Genomic DNA, 26,721 nt, shown 5'->3' with positions numbered 1-26,721 from the left:
AAATCAAGTGTGTAATTCCTATAGTCACAATCGAGATCAATCTTATAACCTTGCAAATTTAATAGCATCATATGTTTTAGAACTTAGGCAGTACTCTTAGGGTTAGGTCAAGCTCTTACACTTTCTTTTTCACGAAGCCTCATTGTTTGTTCGCTTGGAGTCTCCTTGTATGATGTTCTATTCATAAATTTAAATTTAATATATCATTTTATTAGCCCACCATATGACCCATTAGGTGTCATTAGAGGTCATATGGTGTCCTGTGTCCTTTCTCTCTCCCTCTCCCTCCTCTCCCTCTCTCCCTCTCCCTACTTCCCTCCTCTCTCCCTCCACCCTACTCTCCCTCTCCCTTCCTCCATACCCCTTCTTCTCTCCCACCCTCTTCTCTCCCTCTCTCCCTCCATCTACCTCTCTCCCTCTCTCTACCTTCCCTCCCCCCTCTCTCTCTCCCTCTCTCTCCCTCTCCCTCCCCTCTCTCTCTCTCTCCCCCTCTCCATCATTCCCTCCTCTCTCCCTCCACCCTACTCTCCCTCTCCCTTCCTCCATACCCCTTCTTCTCTCCCACCCTCCCCCCTCTTCTCTCCCTCTCTCCCTCCCTCTACCTCTCTCCCTCTCTCTACCTTCCATCCCCCCTCTCTCTCTCTCTCCCTCTCTCTCCCTCTCCCTCCTTCCCTCTCTCTCTTCCTCTCCCTCCCCCCTCTCTCTCTCTCCCTCTCCCTCCTTACCTCTCTCTCTCTCTTCCTCCCCCTCCCCCTCTCTCCCCCCTCTCCTCTCCCTCCCTCCACCCTACTCTATTCAAGGTAAATGAGACCCAGTTTTTTTTTTTAAACTTTTTTTAACAAGCACCACGTATGCGGTTATATTTGGATTATTAGCGCATACGCGCTCATTTTCCTATGAGTAGCGTGTATGTGCTCATTTTCCTAGGCATAGCGCGTACGTGCTCATTTTCCTAAAAGCAACGCATACGCGCTACCTTTTCTAGGCTCGAGAAGAACAAACCTAAGCATGTACACGGGAATTTCAAATTTTAAAACCGCGTATGCGCTACTTGTTTTTCCATTTTTTTGGGGTGGTGTCCACTTTTCTGACCACCATCTTTGTGCACAAACCTGTTACCGATAGATAGATTTTGGTTATCGGTAGAAGAACTAGTGTTACTAGCAGAAGGGACTATCAGTTGGATACTATTGACATGTTTGGATCAATGGAATATGTTTGGTTTAATGTGTTGCATGTTTCTAGAGTATGTTTTGGTCAGTTGGTATTGTCTTGATGATCGGATTCTATCATACACTCTAGTAAGCCTATACTAGTAAGGGTTTAAGGTTTTACCGACAGAGCTTTTACTGAGAATCTTTGACAGGATGCATAAGTGGTGTTGGTGGCTTTTAGATGGAATTCAGGATGCAGAAGGTGATCCTTGATCATGCCTTGATTGATTGGAGACGTTGCTTTGGCATGGAGAATCTAATTAGGTACGGTACCTATCTAGGTTATAGATCGGTATCATGTTACGTGTTCTCTACACGTTACTGGGATGATTTATGGATTGGTTAATGTTGTTTTGGTCTAAAGCCGACATGGCATATCATGATAATATGGATGTATGTAATGATCTTATTGTAATATCTTTTATGTGGCCGACCTAATTGGTTTAGGCCTTAGGGTTTGTATAAATTGATGTAAGATCTCATTGTAGATCATGGTCATGGTCGTGGAATGAAAAATCATATGTGAAGGAGATTTGGTCGATCATAGGTGATCGAATTGGGTTTATGTAAGAGGTCAAAGGCCTCTGGTATTGAGCTTAACCAGGACTGTAATCAGGCATGGTAGATGCTATCACTAGCAGTTCATTCTTTTGGATTGTTGTCCAATTATATTGAGGTGGTTATAACCTCTCTGTAGTCAGTGGGACTCCTTTGTAATGAGCAGTACGTTGTAGGCAGTGTGCCTTCCTGCATGTGCAAGCCCCTTATTGTATCACATACTTTCTGCAAAAGTACTATCTGACTGTGGGTAGGCTTCCCACCGTGGTTTTTCCCTTTACCGGGTTTTCCACGTACAAATCATGGTGCTATGTGGTATGGTTGCATTTTGTTAATTCTCTGTCTCATTCTTAAGTTTTATTGCTTACCAGTATCTATTTGTGCTATTCTGGTATTCAATGTTTATATGCTCTAGTTAAAGGTTATAAAGTGGTTTGATTAATATAATTTGTTGACAACTGTCTCAGTTGTCCACCGGTTATTCTAACAAGTTCTTCCTCAGAGTTGAACTTGAACCTTTGAACCTTTAGGTTCTTGGTTCAAAGTTCAAAATTCATAGTCCAAGGCTTCATTTAGAAGTGGTGCGCGTATCATGGAGGGAAAATGACGTCGGGAAAGGGAATATTCTGGGTAGTTTGAGATGTTAGTTTCTAATTATGGAAAATAATCATGATACTTCATGTGACATGTAATAGAGTGACCAAAAATTAAATGCATGTCGGATATCGATCAAATTAGGTGTCAATTCACACGAGCTTAATTATTAGTATAGCTAACTAGGATTTGAGATTTTATTTATTTTTTCTTGTAAAAGCTAGCAATCTTTCTAGTACCTTCTCAATAGCCGTGAAAGCAAAGGAGGTCGGAGGTATTGTATCTGCACTCAAAAGGTTTCAAGAATTTGTTGTCAGGATCAAGGTAGTTTCAATTATTTCTTCTTTTGTTGTATTTGTTGGCAATTGGCACTCATTGGATTCATTTTGTTGTCATTGATGGCAACAAGATATGATGGAAGTCATAAATCGGCACTAGGAGGCATATACTAGTAGATACTGGCTTTGGAGCATTCAGGGCTACACTGGCACCCGCACTGGCAACAATACTTCTTTGGAAGCTGACATCAAGGAGGATTTACTTAAATCATTTTGTAATTAATATTGTCAAGGCCGACATTGAATATCTTTTGTAAATATATTGTAAGCCGACATAAGGCATATCATTTGTAATAGGTATATAGTTCAGTCTGCTAGGTTATTTTTGTAAGGAAGAGAGACATATGAAATGTGTGGATATAGGAGAATATAGCAGAACTGTATGATGCAAAATATATGTATGGAGATCATTTTGTATGCGAATGTTATATCATGCAATGATTTGTAGATAGCTTGGAAAGCATTCTTGGAGGAGAAGTGATACTGGTAGTAGTTCAAAGTTTATGAACCGGTACAGAGCAGAACCAGAACCGGAACTCTATTTGGCATAGCAAATGCATTCTTGAGTTCATTTTTAGTAATTTACTTTGGCAGAAAGCTTGTAGTCAATGAGGCTCTTTAGTGATGTGCAATATTCTCTAGGTAGTGTGCCTTCCTGCAAGTGCAGGTCCCTGTTATATGTAATATCTTTTCATATGGCCAGTGAATTGATAATGTGGGTCACAAATCCCACCGTGGTTTTTCCTCATTGAGGTTTTCCATGTGTAAATTATGTGTGTTATGGTGTTCATTTATGTGGATGGTTTATTTGCTTCTTGTTATATGTTTATTTTTTTACCAGTTTATATATGCATGGTCTAGAAAGTTAAAAACTATTCATTCCGACAAAACATTGATTCACCCCCCCTCTCAGTGTGGATCCCGAAAGTATTTTCTTTCTTGGAAGCTAGTTGTTGTTTGTTTCCTTTGTTGTTATAGTGGAATTCATTTTATTCCCGAAGTTGTTTGATAAATATGAGAGGGGCTATCATGAGACCAACTCTGTCAAAATTGGGTCGTACTTCCTATTTGGTTAGCTCACTACTAGAGATGGGTGACACTTCACTGGCACAAGCAAACCTCACTGACTTCCTAGAAAGAGCTAAGAATCCAACTCAAAATTCCACGATGGAGAAAATTTTAAGAAGTGGTATGATTGAAGCCGCTGCATTTCCTATTGTGGTACTGTGCCCGGAGCTGGTTTTAGAATGCATGAACCGGTATGATGCAGAACATGGGTGTATTAGGGCTATCGATGGAGAGGTGTTGTTGAAAATTGATAGCGAGACTGTAATGGAAGCCATGGGAATTCCCCATAAGGATCTGTATGAAGACTAGACCATTGGTACTTCATACTCTTTCTTTTCCGAGAAGAAGAGTACCTACAGAAGTGTAATTGCTAGAAATTGGTTGTTGAAAATCCAAAAAGGAGGTCCCAGGTTACCAAGGCCACTCACCAGAGAGCATTTTATAATAGAAGTGTGAGATATTGTTATTTTGTTGAACAGGTTGAAGGGAAATGCTCATTCCTTTTATTGGGAAGATTGGATGTATTTCTACATTCAAGTCATGTTGAATGGAAGCGCTTATCTAGATTGGGGGCAAGTTGTTGTAGAGAGACTGCATGAGGGCTTAAACAAATTCGTAGGGATTAGTAGTTTTTATATGTCCTCATACCTTTTTTATATGCTTGCCTGCACTCGAGACTGGAATGGCTTATACCATGAACCCTGGGTTGATGGGATAAGGGTTTATGAATACTATCCTCACCTGCAAGAGCATAAATATACTGAAAACTTCATGAGGTGGGATGATATTTTTGCAGGTAGATTGGTTCATGAGTTACAAGGTAACTTAAATAAAATATTATCAACAGAAGCGATGGAATTTGTAGGTATTTATGGTAGTTTCTTCATTCAGTTTGCTCGGTTCACTTATATTAGAGTTGGTGGCTTTCAGGGTGAACCTTTCAGATTACCTAGGTATTCTCTGGATAGTTATGTTTTGATTGAAGTTAGTCGACAACTCGCCTACATTTATAAGAGAAGTGAAGGGAAGTCTGGGGTTGTCTTTCCAGTAGAGATGGGATATTATAGTTGTAGATCAGTTTTAGATGCCCCAAATCTTGAACTTGAATTCAAGAACTTCAATTTGCAGTTCTATGTCACTAGACACAAATTTGATAGCTGAAGGTTTGTCGTAGAAAACTTGAATGTTGATATTGATTTGTCTCATGAACCTCAGTTGGAAGACTACTGGGAGAACTGTGATGATGAGTTTGAAGTCAAAAAGAGATTGCGGTCTAGGTTCACAGTTCAACATATTGTAACGATGGGTCTATCTATGAATGTCTCTGATGTACAAGAGGATGAGAGAGAAGAAGTTGTTGATCCTAAGTTCAATGAGAAGATACAGGGGCAGCCTATTCCATAAGTTGATTGGAATAGAAAAGGAGATGACAACATTCAAGCTATAACCTTCAATGTTATTAGACGAACAGAAAGATGGCTAAAGGACCGTCGTTTTGAACAACAACCCAGTTTTGCACCTAAGAGTAGAAAAGTTGGTCAAACTCATGCAACTTCACAAGTATCTTTTCCCTCTTCTAACATTGCTATTGATATTAAAGGTAATGAAAAACAGAAGACCGAGAAAATCAAAATTGCAAACTTAGGAGAATCTTCTCTGAGTTCCTCCCCTAGAAGAAAAGTCAAAAACTCCCTACAAGTTCACTTGTAGTATATTTGTACTCTGAAGAAGAAATTCAAGGGATGATGGATGCCCAGATGCAGGACAAGCTCATTGCTAGTGCTACTAATAAGGAAAAGGAAACTCAAGAAGCTGAGGATTCTATAAACACCATGGTTGTTGTCATCACTAACCAGCAATCACCTCCACCCAAGGAAACATATATTGTTCCCAAATGGTTAAGTGCTTTGCTTAGCAAGAAAATAAATGTAATTCCAATCTCAATTCCAATGGAAGACATGGTCAGTAAATGTTTGGGGAGAACGTCAAAGTCCAAGAGACTTAAAACTGAAGCAATGATAGATGTGGATGATCAAACAGGGCATTAGATTGCAGAGGTAGCTAGACCCCCAACGGATAAAGATGTTGAGACTATCATTGAGAAATATTTTTTTATTGAGAAGATTGAATTAGGGGTGACCTCTCAAGTTGTGGATGCTAAACACCTAGAGACCTCCACCAAGAGAATTCTAACCAGGACTTGGAAAGAAGAAAAGGATAAAAATGAAATGAAATGGATCATAATGCAGATGGCCCAGTACATCAATGCCATACATGATCCCAATCCACAACCACTTTCCCAAGTACCTTTTTCATTTTATCCAAAGTCACTAACGAACCAGAAATTGCTTGATCGGGTTCAAAGAACTCAGATGGTAGCAGACGTCTTCAGTGACTGGCTGGAATCAGTTGTCCAGCAAGGTACAAGCTACATCTCTAATCTGATTAAAGTATTTGGAAGTGCAGAGTCTGTGGGTGAGGAGTTAGAAACGGAAATAATCATCTGGGAAAAAGAGAAAATCAAATGGGTAGTTGTACTGAAACAAATGAGGGATACCCAAAGGTATGGAGTCATGAACTTCCTGGCAGAAAAACCAGTGCATGGTCTAGACGACAATGTGCTTTTTGTATGTAAAGAAAATATTGAATGGAGGAACTCAATTATTGAATAGGGGCATGAAGAGTCCATCAAACTTTTGAAGGAGTTAAAAGAACTGATTAATACTATGCAGAAAGATATGAAGTGCATATATATTCAACTCCTGAAAGATGATAGGCAGACACTTGAAGGTTCAGCTAATATGAATCAAGCCTTCAAGGATCGAGTTCAAAACATCCAGGAAGCAAAATCCTTAACAATAGAGGATTTCTCTAAGATTGCACGAATTGAATCCATGCTAGTTGTTTGCTTTTATCATCTTGAGACACATGGGCAAGGTTGTGCAGGTGAGCAAGAAGAAGGAGGTCTGGAAGCAACGAATACTTCATATTGGTCTTTCGCATTATCAGCTCATCCTTAACTTCTCTACAACTCATTTGGAATGGCGCAATATCTGTAGCACTCCTTCGCCTTAAGAGAAATAGGTGGAGGCCACGTCGTCTACAGGAGCTTGATCGCATAGCCATTTCTTGCGGCTTATGTCATTTTTCTTGTTTAGTAGTTGTTTTTCAGTTATAGGGATAGACTTCTTTGACTCTCGGGGGGAGTTAATCTTTTTACTCTGGTTTTAATTGTAACAAACTATCATAGCCTGGTGGCTATATATACTTGGTTATAAGCCTTGAAAAAGGTCCGAGAATTTTTGGGGTTAAGATAGAACATAAGCTTTATATTTTTGCAGTGTTATGTATTTTGGAAGAAAGACAATTTGATTTGTGAATGAAATTGCATCATTTTTTTTGTCTTATAAATCTGTGTATTTATGAATTGAAGTGTGAATCTCTGTGAAGCTTTGATTCAATTGCGGAATTTGTCATCTTTCTGATACAGTGTATGTGAGTGTGCAAAAAGAAAAACTTTGAAATGTTTGTCTTGTCGATTTGAGTAATGAAAGTCTATGAGCTTTTAAAAGAAATTTGTGCTTTAAAATATTTGCGGTGTTCATTTTGTGTTGACATATGAATGCTTAAGTACCTTTAATGCTTTTTGGTAAAAAATGTGCATAGATGTTGTTGTCATTTAGGATTATTTAAAATCATTCTTGGGGAGTTGTACCCATATGCAGAGGTTAATTGTTTAAGCAATTATCCAACTGTTGGTGTGTTTTGTCTTTTGTTTATGGGCATGCAGAAGTAAGAGAATTAAAATGTGTAAAAGAAAAATCTATTAACCAACATGTATATATATGTATATATATGTATGTATATAAATATGTATGTATGTATGTATGTATGTTGGTAAATATATGTACACATGCATACATACATGTATGTATGTATGTATGTATGTATGTATGTACACTCTGTATATATATGTTATACGATAGTCTAATCCAATATTGTTGGGTGGGTGGGAGGCCTACCCCCTCCCTTAGCATAACGAGCCACTTGACTGATACTATAAGTTAGGGAGGCCAAGAAGCCTACAGTCTAGTCTGGGGGAAACCTATCCCGACTATATGGGTAGTCCCCGGTCGAGGTCACTACTAGCCAACTGATCAAGAGAGTGATTGGAAGCTCCTACTTATTCTTTGGTCCCCCCATCGGGTCTCTAGGGCTCCAATAGAGGGTTTAGGCTCCCTCCCTCTCCCCTACGAGGTTCTTTTTGTTGGGGTTGGGTGGGAATAGAATTTGTTGCCCCTGCATTGGGAAGAGAAGAGGTATAGTGTGCCAGTTGTCTCCAACCAAGCGGTCGGACTTGCCCACCCCGAACCAAATTGTGGGGGCCCTTAAAATAGTAAAAATTAATTTAGAATTAGTAAACTTGCTAGAATAACTATCGATAGGCAAAGATAGGTAGCGGGATCAAAACGAGAATGTGAAGGGAGTCCAATTTCTCTCTCATCGAAAGTTGCTTGCTTTACTTATTTGACTTGCTTTCTAAGGCTCCATCCTTTGAGACTTGGCATTTGGGTCATCTTGTGTGTGTGTGTGTGTGTGTGTGTGTGTGTGTGTGTGTGTGTGTGTGTGTGTGTGTGTGTGTGTGTGTGTGTGTGTGTGTGTGTGTGTGTGTGTGTGTGTGTGTGTGTGTGTACATGTGTGTGTGTGTATGTATATGTATATGTATATGTTGTTAGATAATTGATTAATCCCAAAGACACTGAGGGGGGGGGGGGGGAGGGGAGAGTGAATCAATGTCTGACCGGTAAATGAAAGATTTAAACTTATTTACAATTCTTTAACTGAGATTAATATGCCAGTAAGCAAACAACAATGCAATAAAGAGAAATAAAGGAATCAACATCAATGCACACCATAACACAAATAATTTGGCGAGGAAACCCGGTAAGAGAAAAACCTCAATGGGATTTGTGACCCACAATATTTACTCACTAGCCATATGAATAAATATTACTAGTACATAAGGGGCCTACACATGCAGGAAGGCCAACTGCTTAGAGCTCACTACTCAACAACAAAAGTGGAGTCTCACTGACTACAACATCATATTGATGTAAACATAAAAATGAACTCTTACAACTGGCATCAAAATGTTGGATGAGTTCGTTGTTGTGCTCTTTTTGATATTGGTTTTGCCTCTGCCAAAAACCCTAGCCAATATGTTGTCAAATGATTTTGCTTATACAAAATAGTCTTCGCTCTTCTCTGCTTCTTATTCGCTCCAAAATGAACACATCAAAATGCATATACAACTATTCTCTATCATATCCTATATATATCTCTATCTTATCTCATATTATCGCTTACTTCCTTTTAAATGACCTACAAGAGCTCATAAATATATGAGTTTACAATACAACATGTCAGCCATACAATTATAATTTACATTACAATTTATTTTGCATAAATAATATTTATTGTCAAGTCGGCCTGGAATGCCGATATAATCTTCTACCAGTGTAAACTGGATGTCGGTGTGAATAAGCCTTGTTGTATCTGCTGGTGCCAATAGGTGAAGTCTATGGCTGTTGATCCTGTGGAACCTTGTTGCCATCAATGACAACATCCACCCTTCTCATCTGAGTGTATAATGCCATCATATGTATATGTATATGTATGTATGTATACACATACACACACACATATCCCTCTCTCTCTCTGTCTCCCTCTCTATATATCGAGCTACCACTCCCTCTCTCCCACCTCTTCTTCTTTCTCTCTCTATCTCTCTCACCTAATCCATGGCCCTTCTTTGCCTATCTCTCTCCCTTTCTTTCCCTTCCTCTCTATCTTATCCCTTTTCTCTCCCCATTTCTCCCTCCCTCCCAATTCCCTTATCTATATTTCTATCGCTACCTCTCTTATCTATTTGTCTCAAATCTTTCTCTCTCACTCTGTCTTCATGTATACCGCTATCTTCCTCTACAAAACTATGTAAGGAACCTTCTAAAAATCTTAAGTTTTGTGTTTGGTGTCTTTGATATCCCCTGCAATGTGCATGAGCGAGACTTTATTCATCCCATTTCCTATAAATATAGCTCAAAAGGCGACACGGAATTGTTACATCTCAAATATAATTTTATAATGAAACACCCGAAGAAAAACATCATATCAATTTAAATATTAATAATACTTTATATTATTGTGTTAAGAAAGCATCTATAGTGAGTATTGCATGTAGCAATAGAGATAGGGCCCACTCTCAAACTATCTTATTTCTTAGTGATGTGATTGTCATTTTTATTTATTTTTCTAAAGATTAAGTGGCCTAGTAAAGTGTTCTCTATATGTTTAATTTTTATGCTAGCTTGATTGTGGGAATTATATGATAATTTATTTCTTGTTTAATAATTATATAACTTAATTAATTTTATTTTATTCATTTCATCACTAAGTTTATAATTTTTTCAATAAAGGTGGAAATGGATTAATTTTCACCTAGAGGTTGAAGTAGAATGACTGAGCTATAGATGTGAAAGAAAACAACCTCCACTAAATCAGCAACATCACTTAAAATAAAACTTATTCAAATGACACAACATTTACCATCCAAGTATGAAGTTCTATAATGGTTTTCTATGACAAATCAATGAAAAGCACACTTTAAATAAAGATCTAATTGGTTACCAACACTTAAACCATAATATCACCATGTGAATAAATGTCACTTTTTTTATCAATTAGGCGTTGTTGTTGTCACGTACTGAGATAACGATTTATGATAATATATGGGAGATATTAGGTGAATCTCATGGTACCAGAAGGATGATAGAGAAGCATAGAACCATACGCTTATTTTAAGACTAAGGTATTATGTTTAGAGGTCCCATTGTTATGCACACTCCCCCTAAATGGAAACTCCATATGGCCAAGGATTGAATTGAATTTGGAGAATATAATGCTTAAAGGTCTTATGTTAGGCCTATTGGGATTTATATCTAGGTTTTAGCCACTAGGTAATGCCATAGACATGCATGCTCCCCATAAATAAAATCACAATAACTACACAAAGGTTTTGATATGTGATGGTTGATATTTCAATCTATTTATTATTTATATATTTCGAATGAATATTTAGAGATAGATTTGGTATAGATGTTTTTGTCATTTGTTTTTATTTGAAAATAAATTATAATATCAGTTGTATATTATAATTCATGTACTTTTTAAAATATTGATTACATATTGAATTCATTCATTTTTCTAAAAGTAATTACATCAACAATGATTTAATTGCAAGTACAAAAGGTTTTTGTTTGAATTGTCACACCTAAGAGTCATCAATTACATTTTCCTTCAATTAATTATAAAAAAATGACTTTAATGAAGGCAAAGAATTCAATAAAGACTTCATGACTTTGACTTCAAAGAATTAACAAATAAAAATCCCAAGTTTCCAAACCTAATGTCAAATCCAAAAAAATGAAAACTTGTTTGATGATCGCAAATTTCACGTGCCCCATTAAGGAGATAGGGACCATTATATTTTCTTAAGGACTTGGATCTAGTAGAAGAAGCACAAATTATTATAAAATTGGCACTAAAATGTTTTGATATAATGGAATAATCTTGAATTGATTAGATTATGGAATTAAATACTAAAAAATGAAGCATTATCATCATCTTATAATCAAATAGTTGGCAATCGCTATCCCATGCTATATGAATATTACATTAAAAAAATATGAGAGAATTGTCTTAAGTATTACTTGTAAAAAAGATTCATTAGAATTTCCTAACTTGGCTTTAATGAATTGTTTTCAAAACAATAGAGAAGGTACACCAGATATACTACATAGATTGCCTTGAACATGTGTTGATTAAGCATAAAGAGGTTCACCATCAAATTCAACATGTCTCGTAACATAAAATGAGAAAATGATTAGCATTGCCTAACCTACTTTCGTACCATGTTAGAATTTAGAATCTTAGGGGGTCAACCCACAAAATTGTGTCCCACTTTTTAGCCAAAATAAGACATTAAAATCGGTATTTTTTTCACCAATTTTTCACTTTTTGCCACTAATAGCAACTAACTCATTAAGAATTTGACAATGAATAAAATATGATACATGTCAACAAACACACCAAGCCCAAATAACATCTCCACTATAAAGAGAAAATCAACTCAAACCTACATACTTGGATATAAATAAACCACGTACCTGCACAAAGTCACGCAACAAGCATACCTACACTATACATAATAGTTGAAACAATCTGCAATCACCCAAGTGGATACAATGTCACATACATCATACAATCATCACCCAAAATAACTCAAAGAAATTGGTTCTTTGGCTTTTTAAACTCAGTATTTAGGAAGAGAAACCCTTGCTATATACTATATACTGTATTCCAATATCATTGAAAACTGAAATTGGTGATGTCCCCCAGTGTAATAAGTCATACATGTTCCAATGCAATTTTGGGGTGAAGGCACTGTTTGTGGAAGCTCATAACAATCCTAGCAAGTGTTACTGTTGAAATTTATAGTCGCAAACTGTGGAAGCTCATTACAGTTCTAGCAAGTGTTACTGTTGAAATTTATAGTGGCAAACTGTGGAAGCAAATCATGTTCCGTTGGTTTGAGTAGGATGATAACCACTATATACACTCCGTCCTTCCCTCAAATTCTCTATTTCTTAAATCACACATGCAAGCTTGAACTGGTTCCTCATATGTTGGCACGTAATGGAAAAACCTAGACACTGAAATAATTATAAACAAATGTTCAGGACATTTGACCTCCTTTCAGTAAATAGGGCTTTCGACAAAGTGCCTAAGCTATATATTGTTTGTCATCGTCAGATTAAGGTGCACATTTCTAAATTTATGGGCAAATATCATTTAGTATCTTGGCTGGCTCATGGTTTCACAGAGAATTAAATCTTTTTTATGTATTATACAAAAATTATATGCGGATTTTTTATTGAATGTTACATATAAAGTTTGCATAGTTGTAGTTTGATACAAGGAGGCGAAAGACCACATTTAATGTATTCTTCTTTTGTTACACATTACTGTTAGGGCATTGGACCTTCCTTCAGTATCTAGGTTTTCCCATTATTTGTCTAATTTATTTATTTGCCGTTGTCACTACTAACAATCAATTCTCTGAATTTCTTAGTAAATTTCATTTAGTATTTTGGAGGGACCAAGACTTCATATTCAATCAATTATTTCTGTATTATACTACAAAGTACAAACTATCTGCAGAGTTTCTATTGAACGTTCTGTATAGAGTTGCCATATACTAATGGTAGTAATATGCAAGAAGAGAAAAGCTCATTTCTATCTATCTCAGAGCTCAGCAAAAGAATTGTAGATAATCGGTCTGCCCCTCAGAGTGTCACCCCAACTAAAACAGAAAAGTTGTCATGAGGAAGCTGTCTGTTACTATGATTCCCAAGTCAAAGATAATGGGTTCTCCAATTACAGAAAACCACATATTTCCATGTTCCAAACTCTGGTAATACAATTTGAATAGATTTTTTTTACTATTTTTGTTTTAACATTTCCAACATCCCAGGAGTTGGTATCAGGGCCATGATAATCAATCTCCTTCAACTTAGAGCCAAAGATCGAGGGATATCCGTTTCCCCCAAATTTGCCCAGCACTTTAATTAAGAACTAAAAAATCTTTTCAGATGAGTCACAGAATCTGTTCAACAGAGCTTATTAAGGAAAAAAATAAATCCTATAATAGCCCATCAAAATAAAATATGGTCATTCCTTGCAAATTTAACCCTTGATTGTTTGCTTTGTGCTCCTACTCTTAAATTGTCATCTGCCTATCATGCCATAGTTTTCAAGCCAATAATACACGAGGGCCATGGTCATGTAATATTCCTCTTTATAGCGTCATGGTGAAAAAAATGCAACAAAGCATCAGATAATTAAATTTGAGCTCAATGAACACCATAATAATAAAAAGCTCCAAACTACAGGGATGTTAGAGTTAATATTTAAAGTAGATTCTAACAATAAAAGATACAATGCTGATCAAGTAAAGACCAACAATATGGTAAAGAATTGCCAATGAATTTCAAGGCATTCAAATGCTATCATGTACCCGGTAATTATGCTGGTAACACCTACTGATAATTAGATTTGAGCTCAATGAACACCATAATAATAAAAAGCTCCAAACTACAGGGATGTTAGAGTTATTATTTAAAGTAGATTCTAACAATAAAAGATACAATGCTGATCAAGTAAAGACCAACAATATGGTAAAGAATTGCCAATGAATTTCAAGGCATTCAAATGCTATCATGTACCCGGTAATTATGCTGGTAACACTCACTAATTTATTATGAAAATATTATTTCATTCATGATCTTATATCACAGCAACATCTGTATGATTCAAATGGACATCTATCTCATCTTGAATAAATTTGGCGACCAAAGCCTCCATCACTAGAAAACATACCTAATGGACATCTAGTACCAAATTTATATTGTCAAGTTCAAATCTTAAAAATTCTTCATGGCATCTGCTAATACAACTATAAAGCCTAGCATCTTGCAAGAATTTGACAAATAATATGAACAGGAAACAAAAAAGGAGATAAAAGCATGCACCAAAAAAATTGGCACAAGCATTTAATTATTCATAGTACCTGTGATTCAATCCCAAATATTCATACCATATGAATTAACCTATAGGAGAACAAATTTAAGGGGAAAAAAATCCTATCACAGAAAGGATAAAAGTCCAACAATGGTGTGTATACTCAGGCTACGCCCTTCAATTTCTTGGTAATGGTAGCAATATGTTTTCCCTGATGAAAAGCTTGCTCCAATTCTAACTTCGTGGGCTGGCGTGAACCATCTCCAGCATAAGTTCCAGAACCATATGGACTTCCACCTTTGACTTGTTCCATCTCAAACATGCCAGCTCCAAATGTATACCCTATAGGTACATAGATCATTCCATGGTGAACCAGTTGCGTTATAGCCGTCAATCTGCATATTGCCATCATTATTACTGCAATTTTTTAGCAACTTTTAAATACTGCAAAGAAAACCTCAGTTTAATATTATCAATAATAGCATTTGATGAAGTATCCTTAGAGATACAAATATCAACCTATGAAATGCCTAATTCCTTTTCATTACAACATGAAAATGGCCTCCAAGGAACAGAGAGACAACTGATTATAGACAACCAATTCAATGTATGTGTAAAGTTGTAATTCTCCAGGATACAAATAAAACTAGAAATTGTATAAATAACCTTGTGAAAGAAGAGAAATTATGAACTATTCAACAGTTCCATGGTACCAAAAATCATTCTTGGAAATTAATTGGCAAAGATAATGACAAAGATTAATCGTGATTTAATTGGGAAAAACTCAGGTATTAATCAGGTTAGACTTAAGGTTTTCCAAAACAAAAAGAAAAAAAAGGGTCATGGTGAGGGTTTTCAGAAAAAATGAAAAAGATCACAGAATACAGTCAGAAAACTGCCAAAGTTTGTGATTTTATGCTGAATTGGAATTAAATTGACCAAAAATCAGAAATTATAGACAACTGATTATAGACAACCAATTCAATGTATGTGTAAAGTTGTAATTCTCCAGGATACAAATAAAACTAGAAATTGTATAAATAACCTTGTGAAAGAAGAGAAATTGTGAACTATTCAACAGTTCCATGGTACCAAAAATCATTCTTGGAAATTAATTGGCAAACAAAATGATAAAGATTAATCGTGATTTAATTGGGAAAAACTCAGGTATTAATCAGGTTAGACTTAAGGTTTTCCAAAACAAAATGAAAAAAAAAGGTTCATGGTGAGGGTTTTCAGAAAAAATGAAAAAGATCACAGAATACAGTCAGAAAACTGCCAAAGTTTGTGATTTTATGCTGAATTGGAATTAAATTGGCCAAAAATCAGGATAAACTCTTTGCATTTTTTCAAAATGCACTTTTTTCATTTATAAATTCATTTTCTGGTCTGAGCTCAAATTGCAATTTTTTGGCAATTTCTGCTATCACTTCAAGTTTTACTCACTTGAAGATCAACATAGCAAGATATTTTACTTTAACAGTTAGCAACATGAACTCAATACTGGAGGCATAAATCCTGGAATGGAGAAAAACGTGCAGATGAAGGGACTTCATTAAACGGGCCAAAAGTTTTGAGAGGTAAATAATCTGCTAAGATCCACTCCTATGTTGATAGAAAGAAATAAAATATGCAAGAAAGAACGTAAAGTCATTTTCTCTTCATTGAATTCTAATCAGAGCTTTAATTAAATTTTCTTTTTAAGAAAACATTGCTTCACATCCTTTAGAAATGATCAGGTTGAACATGCTCTGCTAAGTGAAAATCATCTGCACTGGATTGTAGCTCGTGGCAACAAACAAGACTTCAAGGAGCTCAAAGCCCTTTATTGTACTTAAATTGTTAAAATGGTATGTCATTTCCATCAATGTTCCTCTGTGTTTCTGGGATGGGCAGACAAAAAACGTTTTCCAAAATTTTGAGGAGGAGCAGCTATCTATCTATCTATCCATATATAGAAAGAGAGAAAAAGTAGTATGTCATTTGCATCTTTAATCCTCCAAGTTTCCAGAATGTGGGGACAACAGAGGAGTAGCTATCTATCTATCTATCTATCTATCTATCTATATATATATATATAACAGACAGAAGGTTCTACAAATGAAGATACATCAGGCATTGACCAAACACTAACATTCATTCTACAGTGGCAATTTCAAACCTGGTGTTGGCAGATGAAAAGTCAATTTACAAGGAAGACAATGTCAGTCATGGTTTAGCTGTATCAGATGCAGCCAATGTAACAGGTATCCCACCCATCAATGGAGGTCCAAAAAGCCATAATGCTTAACGTGTGGTTACTGAAGTTTCATAAGATAACTCTCTATTAGAGACAGACAGCAATCACAATGGAACTGATCAAACAGAGTTTAAAGCCACGGAATCAAGTTCAACAATGATAGAAATTGTGAATGCAGATATGGAATTTATCAGACTCAAAAACGAAGACAAACAGAACAAGAACTGCAGCAAGCTTCAAGGTTTCCAACTGTGGAACATATGAAGTCCCTTGAAATGGCATGTAAAATTTTATGTCAAGAAGCAGAAATATGTCAGCTCACATCTACACCACAAGAACAGGAATTGGGAAAATCAATGTCTGTTAGCATAAAATATGCTAGATACAACCATTATGACCAAGGACTATATATCTATATAACTAACAACATAAGACTCGCTATTCAACATTCTAAAGTCCGATTATCGGATGAAATCCTGATTTCCCAGACAGACAAAGATTCTGATCCAAAGATGGATAAGGTTACAAAATCAGCAAACAATCACTTTCAAGGAGCCAAAAGTAAATATTCTGCATATTCAAGAGAATGGAGCTTCCAGTCACGATAAAGCATCAAGCAAAGGTGCAGTTATTATGGCTTATTTCCACAGCAACAGACTTACAGTTTCCATTCAAAGAACATAATACACTGGCAACACAGGAAATTGCAGAAAAAGAAAAAATAAAGCTTGAGAAATGAAGTTCAATAAGATCACAGAAAGTTTTGAAGTTTGGGAAGGTCTGAAGGACAAGGATCGGGACATTCCTGGGACATCATGGGGATGGACTGATCCCCGGAGATTCCCTAAGAGGAACATAACATAGAGGTTTATCCCAAGGATATCCCTAAAATTTAAAGAAAAAATCAAAAGAAAAAAAAATGAAACAGGGAGACAGAAGATTCCCGTCCCCAGAACATCCCCCTTACAGGATACGCCCAGGGACACAAGGGAGCACTGATTGTATCTTCTGACTGGGTGAAAATAATTTTATTTCATTCCCTATCCATTCTCAACAATATAAGGTGATAATGATCTTCAACAAATTCAATCTGTGTAGTTTCGCTTGGTCAAAATGGAATTTAGAAAGGTTCACTAGCACATAAAGATCAAGAACAAAAGTTTCTAGCATGAAATTGCAACCTGTTTTTTCCTTTTCAGAAGGATTTGGTGCCTCCAAAGTTCAAAGTATATAAACACCATAACTACCAAAATTGGTCTAGCTATCAAATACCAAGCCATTTCAAAAAAATTCTAAAAATTTGAGAATAATTGGGTAGAATCTGGTTTCTGAGGTCAAGTCCCAAGAATTTTCACGGTAGAGGATGTGTGAATAATTCCCTGTAGTTTGCTCTCACCTTGTTTTAAAGAGACTCTAAATTCTTCTATTCCTTTGTGTGGTTAATAAATTGTAGCTACAAAGTATATACATCAGTATCCTGCAAGGAGAAGGATGACTTATGCAGATTGCATGACACAAAGTAAAGCTATAGTATATCATTAGACTTTTCCTTTGTAGAATATCTTTCCGAAAAATTAATACCTTGAACATGCATTGTACGTAAAAAAGCTTTGGGTTCTGGAATTCTCAAAATATTTCCATGCAAAGAAAGATAGAGGCATTATGAAAAAAAAGTCTAATACGTTAGTCTTAAGCTACTTACATGCTTTTGTCCAAGACAAGCCACTCCAACTATTAATCTGTATTTGTTATGAGAAAATGGTGAGCATCGTTTGTCCCATCTTTTATATTTTAAAGAGCCTCTCATTCATTCAATGTCACCAGCTATAAAGTTAACTTACTGCAGGTTTACCTTAACGCCTGGAAGAAATACTCAAGGCTGAGTAACCTCTGACTTCACACATCACACATATTGGAGAAGTTACCAAGAAGGGGCTTAGGGCAGTGCTGTTCACCCACAATAGAATAGAAAGGGAAGGAACTATTTGTTGAAGGGGTTTAGAAGATAAAAAATAATATAGTGGGCACCAGAAGGGTCCTGTTGGATCTACAGAAAAGGTGTTTGATAATTTGACTATCAGCAACAAGAACTGTGCTAACTATTGATAATCAAGAAAAACAACTAGATAAAACATCTCAGAACCACCAACATAATTGTCTAAAAACTTTACATGTATTCATCTTCACACCTAAACCAAACAGAATAAATTCAAAGTCTGCCAATTTTCTGTTAAGATAACATACTAATAGCTATTGCTAGACCCGGACAAAAGATCTCAAACCACAAACAAGATTGTCTACATACTATGACATGTATTCAAATTTCAAACCTCAACCAAACAGAATTACTTCAAACTCTGCCAAATGATTGTTATGATATCATACTAATAGTAATAGCCTTGATAAGGTATCAATCATGCAGTAAAATGCATTCTAAGATTTATGACAAGCAGGGTTCTACACTAAGGTCTTCCAAAGAGTCTACATTTTTCAAACACAGGACATCAGGTATGTCTTAATACTAAGGTACTAGCATTTGCCAACTTTTCTGATTACTGTGAACTGAATATTGCGTATGTTTGTGCAGATCTTCAAGTATAAACCCAACTTAAAAATTAGTACATCATTTTCTTCTACTACATGAAAGGATAAACTAAGAAATAGAGTTCCAAACATAGAGAAATATGTAGAAAAACAAAATGATACTCACGCAGTAGTCTCTTGTCCACCACCCTGAGATCCTGTGCTCAAGAAAATGCCTGCTGGCTTGCCAGCCAATTGCTGAGTTCGCCATAAGCCACCTGTCGCATCCAGGAAAGCTTTGAACTGAGCAGCCATCATGCCAAATCTTGTTGGAAATCCAAATACAAGGCCATCTGCATCAGCAAGTTGCTGAGGTTCAATGATTGGTGCTTCACCCTTGGGTGTTGCACCCATTTTCACAAGCACCTCCTCTGGAAGTGTTTCAGGAACCTGCCCATCAAAAAAGTTCATTAAAAATTGAGCAAATAACTTTAGAAGCAAAAATCAGCCAGGAACATGCATTTTTCAGGTGCATGTCATGAAGAAGATTTAAAGATAAAATATAGTCAAAGAAAATTGTCCGAACACAGAGATATATTTCTAGAAAGATGCTTCAATTTGTCTTGGTATATGTTTGTAGACTTTCCAACTATAACCTTACATCTTGGATACAATACTAATCAATAAGCACTTTGTTTGCTACTTCTGCTGTCAGATTGCACACTTAAATATCCACATGGATAACATACCTAGGTTAAAAGAACTTATACCATAAAGACTCTGTACATTACAGTTGAGCCTGCACAGAAGCTCAAATTTAATTATGTAGATATATAAATGGGGATTGGTAATCTGCGAACAAGGTTCAAGTGTCAAACAATATAGTAATCATATTGAATCAATCAACTCTGTAACATGAACGTATTCCAAGGACTGAAAATCTCTTCTTTTATTCTTTTTGGGATTCCGAGTGCGCAACTTATTTTCAAAAAAAGCTAACATTAGTTAGAGATAGTGTCTATCTCAATCAATCCTAGCGAAGCTAGTTAGAAATTTATATATTAACTTTTGTTGGGCATCTTTAGAGTAATGGAAACCAGTTCTACCTAACATGCATGTTCCACATCATGTGCCTTTTCATTGGAATTCACTTCCTTATCGGGTGCCAAGTGCATGATAGGAAAGGCCAGAAATTACATGTATACAACTTATATTGAAGAGAACTAAGTCTAACACATTAGACTAGGTGTATGCATCGATTCACCCTAGATAAGCTAGATAGAAAATTATATATGTAATTTTTTAAGGTATATTTAGAGTAAAGGAAACCAATTCTACCTTACTTGCCTGTTCAAAATCATGTGCCCTTTCATTGGAACTCTTTAACTTATATGGTGCCAAGTGCACGATAGAAAAGGCTAGAAATTCAAAATGAAATGGAACAGTAGGCCTTCCCCATTTCCAAATATATGATAGGGTGACTATAGTCTTTGGGAATAAAATTGAAATGATGCTAGGCTCAAACTAAACAGTTTATGATTACCTCTAGCATTTCATTCAAAAAAAATGAAAAATGCTTGCAAGAGTATCCTTACCTGCCATAATGTGGCCTCTACCCCCTCAACAGAGGCAGCACCCTTTTTAATCTCTTGAGCAAGCTTCTCCACATGTCCATACATAGAATAGTAACTGCAATAAATATCAGACAACCATTATAGATATTATATAATGGTCCAATGGAAGATACATTGAGATGATAAAAGACATGCATTTTAAAATTTTAATTGTTAACAGTTTAGTTACTTGAAGAAATTTCTTTTATTGATAGAAAACTGAATCTACTAACAAATATACCAACTTGAATAATCCAATAATTCGTCACTGAGGGTTAAATTCTCCATAACACTAAATCATGGAGTAAGGAAAGAACTGAAGAAAGAAAACGTAGATCGGTGCCATGTCTATCTGCTAACGTTGCAACTCCTTGAATACTAGCTTTTGTCTCTCTTTTAGCACATTTTGATCAGTAGACTTGTATGTCTTCATTTTGCTTTCATTTAGAAAACAATCTTCTTAGCTTTTATATTCGATAAGTAATAGATAGTCACAACTAACATTCAACCAATGGATTTGCTTGATATCCAAATTCTTGAAAGCATATTCATACAAAGACACAAATAAAAGAAACAACAGTCCCCTCAGCTATTTAGGTGATTCAGGGTGTAATAGAATATTCTGTCATATGATTGCTCGGCAAAGAGTCCTGTCGATGAACCTAATTCTTGAAAGCATATTCATTCAAAGACACAAATAAAAGAAACAACAGTCCCCTCAGCTATTTAGGTGATTCAGGGTGTAATAGAATTTTCTGTCATATGATTGCTTGGCAAAGAGTCCTGTCCGCGAACCTAATCCGTGGCCAAATACATCTTCCAGGTCAGTGTACACAGGATTTCCCACTACTAAGAGACAGAATCCCTTATTCCAGACCAGTCTCTGCAATCAAGATTAGCATTTGTTTTGATTTTCGAATCCTCATAACCAAACTTTTTTAAGTGAAGATGGCGTGTATTTCTATCCAAATTACTCAAGGAGTAACCTTCGCTTCACTGAGCTGCCATTAGACTTCTTTTGCTCTGTTTTCACATTATTCTCTTCTAGTTCTGGGCGCCTCTGATTTATTTACTTCCACCAAATAAAGCAGACATATATCAAGCTGAAGAGATTGTAGGTTTCTTAAATGTATCAGAAAATATGATTTCAAATGTGATCTGTGATCGATAAGTTTGATTTATTAACATTGGTAGCAAAAGATTAGGGCTAAACATCAAACAGATCAAAGAACAGAAAAACTATGGAAAGGGACCGTGGGAAACAAACCAAAATGAATAGTTCAAAAACACAAAATACATACAGAAAAAATTCATCTTCTTGGACCAAATGAAGTAGTAATAACTTACACAATATAAACTTTGGTCGCCGCCATGTTTGTCGTAGTACAGTCGAGCTGATTAATGTATTTCAAGGATGTCTCTCTTTCTTCTTCTTTCCTTGAAGAGATCCAGGAACAAGATGTACATTACGAACGACGATCGCGTTCTTTTATAGCATATAAACAATTGCACGAGCTTGGGGATTCGGTCACCACTCAATTTATTTAGTCTTAATCCGAGTTTAGGACTTTTGTTTCCTTGTTTGGTGGGTGGTGGGTGAGATGAGGTAGCAAAGGGGAGGCATTCCAGATTCGAGTTTAAATTTTATTTTAATACATATGCGTGAGACAAGAAAATGACAGGCAGTAGTTATGATAGATTTTAAAGAGGTTGGGGAAAGAGACTTTGGTTTGGCCTTATGTATTTGGCATATCTAAATAATATTATAATGCTGGAGAGTTCTGAATGGAGTAGAGGTAATTTCATATTAATATTTAATTTATTTTCAATATTAAATAAAATATTCAAATAATATTTTTTTAATGCTATCATTTTTATTTTTTATTTTTTATAAAGTTGGTAACAAATATGATAAGTTGTTAAAATAATTTTGAAAAATACAAATTTAAAAGATTTTCAAACTATAAAAATATTTTTATTAATGATAAAAATTGTTTTTCAATATTTTCAGTCTTAAAAATTAAATAAATATTATTAAAATATGAATGAGAGTTTATGATTTATATTATAAAAATAGTTCTTTAAAATGTGAAAAAAGAAAATTGTAAGATAAAATCATTTTGTTTTAATCTATTTCATTTTTAATGTTGTGAGAAACAAATTTAAAATACAAAACATTATATGAACTTCTAATTTTGAAAATCAAAATTATTTAAGGTGCTTTATTTCAACCATATTAAAATATAGAAATAATATTATAAAATTATTGCATTGAAATTCCATATTTAATTACAATTGTTCATGGCATACTGTATTAGTTAAAATATAGTATTGGTGTTGTTGTCATCAAAATTCAAACTTCTAATAGACTATTGTGATCATGTGTCTTTACTAATATTTTGTGTTTGTGTTTGAATGGATCAATGTTGTGTTCTTGTTAGACTATTCCACTTGTGAATTTAAATTATTTCCACTAATATAACACATTTAATATGAAAATGAAATTTCTTATTTATGACCTGGTCTAACTTAATCAGACTCATATTACTAAAAAGACCATCTATATTTCAATATATTATTATAAGCTAATATAACGCATTTAATATGAAAATGAAATTTCTTATTTATGACCTCATCTAACTTAATCAAACTCATATTACTAAAAATACCATCTATATTTTAATATATTATTATAAAAAAATATTAATTAAAAAATTGATACTTTTAACAAAACTTTAAATAGAATCTTAAATTAGTACTTTAACTACTACTCATTTTTCTTTAGGTGAGTACTTCAACTACTACACCTTTTTCTTTAGGCTAGTACTTTAACTAATCCTTTGCTTCCTTCAATATAAAAAAAAAACAGAAAAAAAACCTAATCCTATACAAATAACTCTAGCATTTTAAATCATTTGAGATTCCTATCCTATTTAAGAGTGGTCGTTAGAATTTACGCGAGCAATTTATAACATGTGTTATAACCCAACATCATTCCCCATTCACCCGAATGATAAATAACTCAGATGTTGTCATGATTACGTATTAAGGTGTCAAAATCAAAGTGGAGTGTAGTGAAAGATTAAAATAGGTCCATCAAACAAAGGAGGGGAGAGATACCTATTCCTACCTTCTAGCTTGCAAAACAAATTAATTGTTACCGTACGACAAATGCTTTATCCTTACAAAGGATCAAAAAATGTGGGCCAAACGTATCCCCACTGCCCATTCGCAAACCAGAAAAACTGGGATTTCTATGTGGGATCAAGCAATCATTTCTACTCATAGTTTTGACTAATTGGCTTTAATGTTTGAGTGCAATACGGTCAAAAGATTTGTTAAGGAAGCAGAATTTCCTAAACAGTAAAGTCAAAAGAGAATTCCCCATACCAAACAATATAGTAAGGTATCCTCTTTGGTCTCACATTACAGCCATGGCAAGCATAATATGTCTCTCAAATGAAAGCAACAAACTCAAAGACGCACTATCTACCACTTCCATCGGCTCAGGAAAGCCAATTGAGGGGGTATCATAATTGTGACTAAATACTGTCATCAAAACACAAACATAAATGCTGAAGAACTAAGTGAAAACTAAAAGTATTTGTATGAATGGCGGGTGTAACAGCGGGCTTATTAGTGAGCAGGGTATGGAAATAGGATAAGTTCCTACAGATTCAATGTCTGGACAGTAAAACGTTATGGATCTGGCATAAGTCCATGCCTGAAAAATAATTCTAAAATCTTGGCAACTCTGTGAGATGTATACTATGGAAAGAGTGGATTAACGATTTTTCAAACATAATTAGAAGAAATTCATGAAGGATTTCAGGATCACTTTAGCACAAATCTTAAGCTGAAAAGGCACAAGTCTTTAGCTGAAAAAGCACAATCTTAAGCTGAAATCTCTCCAGATAAAAAGCTAAAAAGCGAGATGTTCTCTCTGTCAAAAATCGCTTGAAGCACAATCCAAATAAGACAATTTAAATCACTGAATTTAGGTTTTTTGTCTCGCATTTTGAACCCCCTGTACTGCAAATACTTGTCCCCACCACAAATCTTAAAAGAAACAAACAGCAAAGATAAATTAACACCGAGATTTATCATGCCTTCGATTAACACATTAATCTCACTCAATTTATCAAAAATTGCAGCTAAACAGAAACAGATCATCGAAAACACAAAATTAAACGAAAGATTCAAAGAAAGAGCAGAAAACAGAGAAACAGAGACATAATCCTCCAAGTGCAGATAAAGAGAGAAGAAATAACTTACGCAATGTACACTTTGACAGCCATGTCGAAATTGAATGAATGAACGAGTTGAAAGATTGCTCCTGAATCAATGAATGAGTTGAAAGATTGCTCCTGTGTTTATGTGTGTGTCAAGCGTATTAAACAAATCGCTTGCCGGCAATTTATAGGAAGCTGTTGGAGAATTAGCCCGAAGATGATGGGTACAGTTAGCGTTGAGTTAATCTTAATCTGATCTTAATTAAACTGCTAACAACGAAGTCTACTTTGGAGGGGGGTTTGGAGGGTTTGCGCGTCGTCATGGGAAACGTCATTGTCTTGAGAAGGGGGTAGTTAGGGGTCCCCCTCATAAAAGCGTCTTAGAGTAGAACATCACCCTTTTCCCATGCTATTGCCAAGAGATATTTTGCTTTGAATAAATGCCTCTTTAAATTCTTTCACGTTGAATCCTTCACACTAGTTCACAATTTCACTTGCTTGTACAACAAAGAGAGCACTATCCCAACGAGTTTCTTGTAAGTGCATCAATCACACTCAAATAAATGGTTAGGTTAATTGTATAGTTCAATAGGGAATTTAAATATGAGAGTTTGGATTGGTGTAATCATTAAATAAGTAGAAATAAATGTAGCAAATGTGAGAAATCAGGTAGTAAATGTGAGAAATCAATTCAATATAGAATTGGAATATTAGGTCTTGATCAACAATATTATAATTAGAAAAATGATTGGAATTTATTTTAGTTTAGAGTCATATTCGTCAAACTGAATTTAGCTACATAATATTGAACCTTGCTTGCAAATCTAATATGACTAGCATATCTATCTTAATATATCTAAATAGAAAAATTTCATTTTGTCTTACATTTTACATTCTAAATATGCCTCTCAACGTAATTAAACTCTAATGATTAGATTTGTTTGCCTCACTTCATTTTACCTCTCTAAAGTGGGGCAATGTCTATAAACATTGTTTGAGAAATTGTTATCAATTAAGTCCCTAGGTGAATCAATTCAATAATGATGAACCAAGATAAAAAGAAAATGACGAGCAAGTATGCAATATTCATAGCATGATGCAAATTAATGGTGTAATTAGGATGCTATATGGTGTTGCTATGATGTTCACATATAAGTTCTCCTATGATAATCCTAGATGTGAATAAGTCATGTCCTTCAATACAACAACATAGTGCAACAGTCCACATAAACATGTGCTAAGTAAGCTTACAACAAGTAATGGAGGGAAGTATTTGTCCAATTTGAGGAAATTAAATTTTGAAATCTGGGGTTTAAATGATTTGCAAAGTTGTAAAAATGACTTGGATCAATTACACACTACAAAATTGATCCAAAGTGGTGAATAGGAAATATAAGGAGTAGAATCATTTTTTGAAGATGAGAGATGATGCAAAAAGATTAGTGTATGTTCATGAACCAAATTTTACTCAAGAATATGCCACTTGTAGACTTGTTATTATATTTATGACACTTTAAATAATCAAAAGTGCATCCAAACACACAAGGGAAAGAGACATGGGTATGTAACTTTTACTAATACTTGAGTGTCGCACTACCTAGACCATGTGAGTAAATAATATTTACAAACACAAAATTCTAATTGGTGTGGTAAATTAATTCCAAACAAATCTTCAAATTTACTTTCCCACCTTCAAAATCTAAC

The 26,721-nt window shown here is 35.2% G+C and overlaps 1 protein-coding gene across 2 annotated transcripts; it reads right to left on the bottom strand.

Annotated features, from left to right (window-relative positions):
- Positions 1–14,403: 14,403 nt before the first annotated feature.
- LOC131068660 (probable NAD(P)H dehydrogenase (quinone) FQR1-like 1) lies at positions 14,404–25,216 on the bottom strand. Of its 2 annotated transcripts, none has more exons than XM_058003896.2 (4): positions 25,061–25,216; positions 20,768–20,861; positions 19,360–19,622; positions 14,404–14,805 (listed from the first exon to the last, which is right to left on the bottom strand). In XM_058003896.2, exons 1-4 carry the CDS (start codon positions 25,081–25,083, stop codon positions 14,574–14,576), a joined length of 612 nt encoding a protein of 203 aa, XP_057859879.1. In that variant the 5' UTR covers positions 25,084–25,216; the 3' UTR covers positions 14,404–14,573. The 2 variants fall into 2 exon arrangements, with proteins under 2 accessions (XP_057859879.1, XP_057859878.1); XM_058003895.2 differs by lacking the exon at positions 25,061–25,216 and adding an exon at positions 22,133–22,448.
- Between the last annotated feature and the right edge of the window lie 1,505 nt (positions 25,217–26,721).

The sequence above is a fragment of the Cryptomeria japonica genome, chromosome 6 (assembly GCF_030272615.1).
Source record: "Cryptomeria japonica chromosome 6, Sugi_1.0, whole genome shotgun sequence".
In the NCBI taxonomy this organism is placed as follows: Eukaryota; Viridiplantae; Streptophyta; class Pinopsida; order Cupressales; family Cupressaceae; genus Cryptomeria; species Cryptomeria japonica.
Note: the sequence above shows the minus strand (reverse complement) of the source record. Positions and strands in the feature narration are given on the sequence as shown.

What these genes read in the sequence shown, in the direction of transcription:
- LOC131068660 (XM_058003895.2), bottom strand. Translation starts at nt 22,158, where the DNA reads ATGGCGGCGACCAAAGTTTATATTGT. An exon ending in GCGACCAAAGTTTATATTGT is followed by an intron (nt 20,862 to 22,132) that starts GTAAGTTATTAC and finishes TATTTATTGCAG; the next exon opens with TTACTATTCTATGTATGGAC. An exon ending in TAGAGGCCACATTATGGCAG is followed by an intron (nt 19,623 to 20,767) that starts GTAAGGATACTC and finishes TTTGATGGGCAG; the next exon opens with GTTCCTGAAACACTTCCAGA.